Consider the following 9,748-nt stretch of genomic DNA (forward strand, 5'->3'; position numbering starts at 1 on the left):
TTTATCCATTAAAGGAGAATTCCGCATGCTGGAAGGCTTTCTTATACCTTTATTTGTAGTTGTTACGTCCCCACCAAAGAGGTCCAGGTGTTATTTTGTGCAAAAGCGCATTATTGGCTATTTCCCGAATGAATTGCATTGAATTGAATGGGGCTATGGGGTGTTGTGCTAATTCGCTTATTTCCATCATTTCCATCGCTCAAAAATCAACTTGACTACTTATTTCGATGGAAATAAGCGAATTAGCACAAAACCCCAACCCCCATTGAGGGCTTATGGTAGGGGAAATAGCCAATAATGCACTTTTGCACAAAATAACACCTGGACCTCTTTGGTGGGGACGTAACAACTACAAATAAAGTAAGAAAGCCTTCTAGTATGGAATTCTCCTTTAAGGACGGGAACCCCTTTTGGTGTTTTAAGCATTATGTTATACTTTAGCTATTGACAAATAGCAGATCTACAAGCTCGTAGCGCGGCACAGAGTGCTGCACTATGAGCTTGTAGATCTGCTATTTGTCAAATATTGTGAAAATGTGGCACAAATCTTTGAATGTATATTCTTTCAGGGTGAACGTTTTTAACTCGTATCTTTGCAGGGATGGTCCCTGGAACAACATATTTTCAGATGGGGGTCGGCAGCCTTGGGTTCTTTGACATGAAATAGTTTGAGAATCACTGACATAGAAACATAGGTTTTAGACAACTGTCATGATTTAGAAGACATTCTGTAGAATCTGGTCCTCAGTCCTAAATGGGTTACATGTCTTTGATACATTACTGATTATTATGGACCTGAACCTCTGTCTCCCCCTTCAGTTTGTTTGTCAGAAAGACACGTGCATTCCATTGTCGTGGAGATGTGACTGTGAGGACGAACACGCTGACTGCCGTGAGTAGAGACTGAACCATTACCTCAGTAGTCATGCTTTATTATCACTGTTTATGTATTCTAAAAACACTGATAAATGCTTTATCACAATAATAATAACACAGTATGAATGCATTATAATCTGCTTATAATGCAGTATTATTAAAGTTATAGTAAGCTAAAGCTTACTAAAGCTAAAGTACAATAATCACAACATAAATCATTTTATATTGACTCTTAAGGTGAACTTTTATGATGGTGAATGGTGCATTTATATAGCGCCTTTATTGAAAGTGCTTAACAATGTGCGTTACACATTCACCCATCCACACACTGATAGCAGAGGAAACCATGCAACTTGGGAGCAGTTCGGGCGGTATTACGCTATTCCGACGCAGTAAAGAAATAAGCAATGAATGAAGTATTCAATCAATCAAAGAAGACTACAGTGAGATATCAAGAGCACTGGGTGTCAACACAGTGAATGTTTCAGTGTGATCGTCCTCCTCTTTCTTACACATCCTAATGAAATTAAAGAATACATTTAAAAAGTAGCGTAAGTGGGTGTAGCTTTTATTTATTTACCTGACACCTGCAGGATCACTCATGCTGTGTCCATGGTAACGATAGGTCTGCAGTTCCATGACGACAGGGCCCTGAAAATGACACACATATTATCATCACTGATCATTTTAGATGACATTCATCGTGTCTCCCAGGCAGTGTTGATTTCGTCGACTAATACTAAAACTAAAAATGTTCGTCGACTAGCTTTTTCCACTGACGAAAACTACATGGAAACTAAATAAACTAAGCTACGATGACTAAATATATTGACAATTTCGTCAACAAATAAAAACTAGACTAAAATGCTAGGAAGGGACTAGTGGACAAGAGATCCACTATAAGTCATTTTAAAATTAGTTGCATGCTGGAAATAGCCGATCTACAAGCTAACAATGCGTCGCGCTGCGACGCGTTGTGGGCTTGTAGATCAGCTATTTTTGTGTTCAGTGTCTTGCTCAAGGACACTTGGACAATAACACAGGGAGAGCCCGGGATCGAACCGGGAACCTTCCTATTCCTCCTGGGCCAGTGCTGTCCTGCTAATGACTATACTGAACACACCTGTTTATTTTACTGCTGCCCTGCTAATGACTATACTGAACACACCTGTTTATTTTACTGCTGCCCTGCTAATGACTAACTGAACACACCTGTTTATTTTACTGCTGTCCTGCTAATGACTATACTGAACACACCTGTTTATTTTACTGCTGCCCTGCTAATGACTATACTGAACACACCTGTTCATTTAACTGCTGCTAATGCCCTCACAGTACATACCTGTACTGACAGACAGACACGTTATATCCATCCATCTTCAATAACACTTCCAACAGAGATTTCCAGACTTCATTTCCAGTGTATCGTTAGAGTGAAACTAATTTATTCATTATTTTTCCCCTCAGCTCTCCAACTAAAACCAACTCACAACTCAACAGGTGAACACAATTGAAACTGATTTTTATATTGTATTGTCCAAGGTATTGTAATGAATGTAATCCGTTTTTACTGCTTATTACTCTGTGCAGAGTCCGAAGATGTCAGGTTGGTGGGAGGTAGCTGTACTGGTATACTGGAGATGAAACACCAGGGAGAGTGGAGACCGGTGTTGGCATGGTTTGACTGGAACAGGATGTCATCATCTGTAGTGTGTAGACAGTTGGATTGTGGATCTGCTCTTTCAACAGAATTTGCTTCTAGTTCTACACGTCAACCAGGATGGGTGATTCCATCTTCCTGTGTTGGCTCTGAGTCTTCACTGATGGAGTGTGGACCAGTAAAGTCGTATAATTCCACTCTTACACTGAAGCTCAACTGTTCAGGTAAAAGCAGTAAACAGTATATGCATCAACAATGTAAAAGTTGTGTTATCATCAACATGCTATTTAAAATATGCCTTTCCTCTTCATGTGAAGTCCACAATTATATAATACAGAGCAATTTACATGTGTGATCAGAATACACTAAGTAAGCATGAATTGTAGTCGACAAACAAGTTAAAGAATCACACAAGTAGAAACAAGTGTAGAGGGAACCCTGTAGTGCCTAAAAGATACTAGGATACATTTCACTGCTTGTACTTGTATACGTTAGTTCCAGCGGAACCTTCAAAATAAGGGTTTCACTGAAAAACGCTGGCAGTTAGGGAAGAATTAATGAATACCTGACAAGGGATGTGTTAAAGCAGGCGGAGCGAGACTGTTTCGCTTCCGGTTCACTGCCTTTACATCGGTTACCTAGCAACAGAGACCTATAAGTGGCCGTCGGCCGTACAGCACAGAGACGAAGTTGAATGCAATATAAAACTAAACAGTTAAAAAACTTGTCTAGTGATGTAAACACAAAAATAATCATGATGTCATGTGGCAGCCAAATGGACTGTTTGTACAATGTTTGTTTCAGGATGCGAAGCGCCCCATCACTTCACACAAGTGTGATTTAAAAAGGTCACACCCGTGTGAAGTAAGGGGCGCTCTTATAATCTTACAACATCAATTACAACATAATGTTTGTTTAACATAACCACCCCCCCTCTCTCCCTCCCTCTCTCTCTCTCTCTCTCTCTCTCTCTCTCCAGAGTCTGTGAGGTTGGTGGATGGTCCTAGTGTGTGTTCAGGCAGAGTGGAGGTGAAGTCTAATGAGTCGTGGGCCTCAGTGTGTGAAGGTGACTTTGACCAGCAGGATGCAGAGGTGGTCTGTAGGGAGCTTGGTTGCGGAGCTGCTTCGGCCCTCAAGGGGGTGCTCTATGGAGAAGTGAACACTCCAATATGGACCAAAGAGTTCCAGTGTGAAGGCACTGAGTCTGCTCTCCTGGACTGTAGAGCCTCAAACTCAACCAGAAACACCTGTTTGCCTGACAAGACCGTTGGACTCACCTGCTCAGGTAAAGACAAGCTACACCCTGCAATCATTTTTGAGGGGTGCTAGCTATAGGCTAGTAGTATAGGCTAGTATAGTTCTGTGTCTGTGTGTGCCACATAATTGAGGCTAAAAGTGAGGACAGAAAAGTGAGGACGCCAATTGTGCTTGGCCGGAATGTGATGATGTATGATAAGAGCCCCCCTCACTTCACACAAGTGTGATCTTTCATGTTTATTATAAAGTGATACTGTTTAAATGTTTACTCACCTGTCTCTTTACAGTGGTTGATGATGTAAGGTTGGTGGGAGGAACCAGTACCTGTTCTGGTATACTGGAAATAAAACACCAGGGAGAGTGGAGATCAGTGGACGGTGGGTTTCACTGGAACCTGCAGTCCTCATCTGTAGTGTGCAGACAATTGGACTGCGGCTCTGCCGTTTCAACAGAAAGGACTTCTGGTTTCACACAACAACCTGTATGGAGGATTACACCTTACTGTGTTGGGTCTGAGTCTTCACTGAGCGTCTGTGTCATAATGGAGAATCATGTCACACGGAAAGGTTTGATTACAGGCAAACCCACTGTGAACTGTTCAGGTAACACAATGACAGCAGTCCTTACAGTCTCTCATTTCATCTCTGTGCGTGTATGTATGTGCACTTGTGTGCGTGTGTGCGTAAGTGTCTTCGTGCTTGTGTGTGCATGTGTGTTTATGCGTGTGTGCATGCTTATGAGTGCAGTGACTAGAAAAGGCCTTTAGTCTCATGAGCTACTGGGGAAGATCTTGTGATGATGATGATGATGATTAGTTATTTGTGTTTTGATTTATTGATTATATATTTCCATATGAATTACTTTATTGTTTAGGGTTTCAGTAAAACAACGTTGACTTGCCTCTGATGTGATTAGATTCAATTTGCATCCATAATGCATTCATACATTCTCTTGTAGATCACTAACATCATTGTATAATCACACTCTCTCTCTCTCTCTCTCTCTCTCTCTCTCTCCAGAGTCTGTGAGGTTGGTGGATGGTCCTAGTGTGTGTTCAGGCAGAGTGGAGGTGAAGTCTAATGAGTCGTGGGCCTCAGTGTGTGAAGGTGACTTTGACCAGCAGGATGCAGAGGTGGTCTGTAGGGAGCTTGGTTGCGGAGCTTCTTCGGCCCTCAAGGGGGAGCTCTATGGAGAAGTCAAGGCTCCAATGTGGGCCAAAGAGTTCCAGTGTGAAGGCACTGAGTCAGCTCTCCGGAACTGTGGAGCCTCAAACTCATCCAGAAACACCTCCTCATCGGACAAGTCTGTTGAACTAACCTGCTCAGGTAAAAGACACTGTTTTTTTCCCCTTGCATGTTAATCCCACCCCCCCACTTGATAGTGGGTGCAGCAGATTAACTCAACAACGGCACCGCTCACTTCACACTGGGGTGTGATTTTATTTTTGATGCCCAGCTTTGTGGATCTGTGTGAACACAAACATTGGCTGATGATTGGCTGATCACCCCATAGTGATGATTTGATTGGCTGAGCAAAGTACATATTGAAGATACAAGTGAGGGCAGAAAAGTGAAGACGCCAAAAGTGATTGGCCAGAATTACATTTGTGATGATTTGATTGGCTAAGCACAGAATGTGATGTGTGATGGTGCATGATGATAAGAGCGCCCTTTCGTGTGAAGTGAGGACGCCACAAGTGATTAGCCTTGAGGATTAGCCTTGAGGACTTGAGATAAAAAGGACTTGAGGACAGAAAAGTTAAGATAGAAATTGTGAATGGCCAGAATGAGATGATGTATGAAGATAAGAGTGCCCCTCACTTCACATGGTTGTGATTTATTTATTTATTTTATTTTTGTATTTGTTTGTTTGTTTATTTATTGCGTTTACTCTCTTGTCTCTACAGAGTCTGATGATGTCAGGTTGGTGAGAGGAACCAGTAACTGTGCTGGTATACTGGAGATGAAACACCAGAGAGAGTGGAGACCAGTGGACGGTTGGTCTGACTGGAACCTGCAGTCCTCATCTGTAGTGTGTCGACACCTTGGCTGTGGCTCTGCCATTTCAACAGAGAGGAGTTCTGGTGTTACACATCAACCTGCATGGAGGATAACACCTCACTGTGTTGGGTCTGAGTCTTCTCTGAGTGACTGTGGAAATAAGATGTCTTCCACCTCCTTGTACGTACTGGAGGTGAACTGTTCAGGTAACAAACTACTACTTCAACGACAGTAATGTCTGACAAAGCCACGGGAAACACTGGCCCTGATCAATTATTAAACCATTCGGAGCCATTATTTGCTGTTTGTGAAAATAACATGTGTGGAATATTCTGATGGGGCATTATGCCTTACTATACTATTATGCTACAGTATGTAACATTCATCTTGCATATAATGTCTCTGGGCTTGTTATTGCTTTCATTTTTCTTGTTTTATTATGCCTTTATCGTCAGTGACTTGAAATGTCTCTCTCTCTCTCTCTCTCTCTCTCTCTCTCTCTCTCTCTGTCTCCAGAGTCTGTGAGGTTGGTGAATGGTCCTAGTTTGTGTTCAGGCAGAGTGGAGGTGAAGTCTAATGAGTCTTGGGTCTCAGTGTGTGAAGGTGACTTTGACCAGCAGGATGCAGAGGTGGTCTGTAGGCAGCTAGGATGTGGGCCTCCTTCAGTCCTCCAGGGGGCGCTCTATGGAGAAGCCAATGTTTCAATGTGGACCAAAGAGTTCCAGTGTAAAGGCAACGAGTCTGTTCTCCTGGACTGTGGAACTTCAGACTCAACTAGAAACACAAGCTCACCTTACAAGTCTGTTGGACTCACCTGCTCAGGTAAAAGACATGCTAAACATTTGGTTTGGAACTTTGGATTATTATTTCATGAATAAATAAATATGAATCTTTACTGTTTACTCTCTGGTCTCTGTACAGAGTCTGACAATGTCAGGTTGGTGAGGGGAACCAGTAAGTGTATTGGAATACTGGAGATGAAACACCAGGGAGAGTGGAGACCAGTGGATGGTCGGTCTGACTGGAACCTGAAGTCATCATCTGTAGTGTGTCGACAGCTGGAGTGTGGCTCTGCTGTATCAAGAGAAAGGACTTCTGCTTCTACACATGAACCTGTATGGTGGATTTCAGCTTCCTGTGTTGGGTCTGAGTCTTCACTGAGGGAGTGTGGAACAAAGAAGTCTGGCAATTCCACTGCCAGACTGGAGATTATCTGTTCAGGTAAAACAATGACTTCAACAATGACACATTTACATTGTCTCATCTATCTGTCAGTACAATATCTTATAATTAAACTGGTCATACATACAGTCAAATCTACTGTATTACCAATTTCAGCCAATCGCCTCTGTCTTGTTCCAGATCTGCTGTTTAAGCCTATCATCACCTTTGTACGCTCCATTTCTGAAAGCCAGCAGCAGGAGCTGCATGTGATCAGCTGCTCCACCAACACAACATCACTGGATACAACACAAGACACAACACCACTGGATACAACACAACACACACCACTGGATACAACACAACACACTCCACTGGATACAACACAACACACATCACTGGCTACAACACAACACACATCACTGGATACGACACAACACACATCTCTGGATACGACACAACACACATCTCTGGATACGACACAACACACAACACTGGATACGACACAACACACATCACTGGATACGACACAACACACATCACTGGATACGACACAACACACAACACCACTGGATACAACACAACACACAACACCACTGGATACAACACAACACACATCACTGGATACGACACAACACACACCACTGGATACAACACAAGACACAACACCACTGGATACAACACAACACACAACACCACTGGATACAACACAACACACATCACTGGATACGACACAACACACATCACTGGATACAGCACAACTTACAACATCAGTGCAAACCTTAGTACACTCCATTTCTGGAAGCCAGCAGCAGGTGGTGGAGGGTTTCAGCTTCAGTATCAGATGCTCCATCCTGCCACAGTACCCAGGAGGCTTCTTCTACCTCACCTTCACTGGATCCAACACCACGCGCAACTACACCCAGTCAGCTGTCAATCACTCTGTATCCAACACAACACACATCACTGCATCCAACACAACATCACTGGATACAACACAACACACAACGCCACTGGATACAACACGACACACAACACCACTAGATACAACACAACAGACAACACCACTGTATTCAACACAACAGACATCTCTGGATACAACACAACACACAACGCCACTAGATACAACACAACAGACAACACCACTGTATTCAACACAACAGACATCTCTGGATACAACACAACACACAACGCCACTAAATACAACACAACACACAACACCACTAGACATAACACAACACACAGCATCACTGGACACAACACAACAAACAACATCTCTGGATGCAACACAACACACAGCGTCACTGAATGCAACACACAACATCTCTGGATGCAGCGGAACTCAGAACCATACCCAGACAGCTGTCAATCACTCTGCCACATTCCTGTTTCCTGCAGCAAACCACACCCACCAGGGAAGTTACATCTGTGTTTATCACATCCACGTTTTCTCTCACAACTTCTCCTCTAAGAGCGAGGTCCTCTCTATCACTGTCACAGGTAACACGAAATGTGGTCTTTTCAAGTCACAATTTGAAACTCAAGCAAGCAATCTTTACGCTGTTCTTTTGCATGATGTTTGATGTTCTAACATATTTAACATATTTCCCTCACAGCTTCTCATCTGACATCTAACGTTCTCACATGTACAGTCATGGTGCTGCTGCTCTCGATCCTGATAATTGCTGTCCTCTATCGTCTCTGGAAGGTAATTATACTTCTTTATTCAACATAACACTGCAATGTAAATGTCAGACGTTTTTAATTTAAGAGAGCCGGTTTATTAAAGCCGGGCACTGCTGTGTTTCTCCAGGTCATCAGAAGGCGGCGTGCGGGAGCGCAGGACATTGGCGTGGTTTATTATAATGTAAGACGGGAGAGCGTAGAGATAGTTTATTATAACGAATTTGCTCGTTCCGACGTTGAAGCCGGACTGAGTGAAGAGGCAGAATACCACCAGTATGATGATGTGGGTGTACGAGGAGGTGCTGACGCTGCACCCAGTGAGGAGACAGAATACCACCAGTATGATGATGTGGGTGTACGAGGAGGTGCCGAAGCTGCACCCTGTGAGGAGACAGAATACCACCAGTATGATGATGTGGGTGTACGAGGAGGTGCCGAAGCTGCACCCAGTGAGGAGACAGAATACCACCAGTATGATGATGTGGGTGTACGAGGAGGTGCCGAAGCTGCACCCAGTGAGGAGACAGAATACCACCAGTATGATGATGTGGGTGTACGAGGAGGTGCCGAAGCTGCACCCAGTGAGGAGACAGAATACCACCAGTATGATGATGTGGGTGTACGAGGAGGTGCTGACGCTGCACCCAGTGAGGAGACAGAATACCACCAGTATGATGATGTGGGTGTACGAGGAGGTGCCGAAGCTGCACCCAGTGAGGAGACAGAATACCACCAGTATGATGATGTGGGTGTACGAGGAGGTGCCGAAGCTGCACCCAGTGAGGAGACAGAATACCACCAGTATGATGATGTGGGTGTAGGAGGAGGTGCCGAAGCTGCACCCTGTGAGGAGACAGAATACCACCAGTATGATGATGTGGGTGTACGAGGAGGTGCCGAAGCTGCACCCAGTGAGGAGACGGAATACCACCAGTATGATGATGTGGGTGTACGAGGAGGTGCTGATGGGGCAGTAAGAGGCAGGAGACCTCCTGTGTACGAGGTGGATCTCTAAAGGGTTTCGAGAGAGCACCACAGTAAAGGTCACAGATACAGGGCACATAATAAAGTATATACATAATACAATCTGAATCATCCCGCCTGGTGC

The 9,748-nt window shown here is 43.8% G+C and overlaps 1 protein-coding gene and 1 long non-coding RNA gene across 2 annotated transcripts; both read left to right on the forward strand.

Annotated features, from left to right (window-relative positions):
* Nucleotides 1–4,529: 4,529 nt before the first annotated feature.
* On the forward strand, nucleotides 4,530–7,740 carry LOC306918033 (scavenger receptor cysteine-rich type 1 protein M130-like; the record flags this gene model as incomplete). The annotated part of the gene is made up of 7 exons (XM_079530929.1): nucleotides 4,530–4,533; nucleotides 4,813–4,946; nucleotides 5,858–5,999; nucleotides 6,310–6,615; nucleotides 6,715–7,014; nucleotides 7,156–7,355; nucleotides 7,729–7,740. The coding sequence occupies 7 exons, from the start codon at nucleotides 4,530–4,532 to the stop codon at nucleotides 7,738–7,740; spliced, it is 1,098 nt and encodes a 365-aa protein (XP_079387055.1).
* A 207-nt stretch (nucleotides 7,741–7,947) lies between these two features.
* On the forward strand, nucleotides 7,948–8,872 carry LOC306918036. Its single transcript, XR_013789275.1, has 3 exons — nucleotides 7,948–8,454; nucleotides 8,571–8,662; nucleotides 8,768–8,872. It is a non-coding gene; the product is annotated as an uncharacterized lncRNA (long non-coding RNA).
* The last annotated feature ends 876 nt before the right edge of the window (nucleotides 8,873–9,748 follow it).

Source organism: Electrona antarctica (genome assembly GCF_951216825.1).
Source record: "Electrona antarctica genome assembly, contig: scaffold_75, whole genome shotgun sequence".
NCBI classification, from domain to species: Eukaryota; Metazoa; Chordata; class Actinopteri; order Myctophiformes; family Myctophidae; genus Electrona; species Electrona antarctica.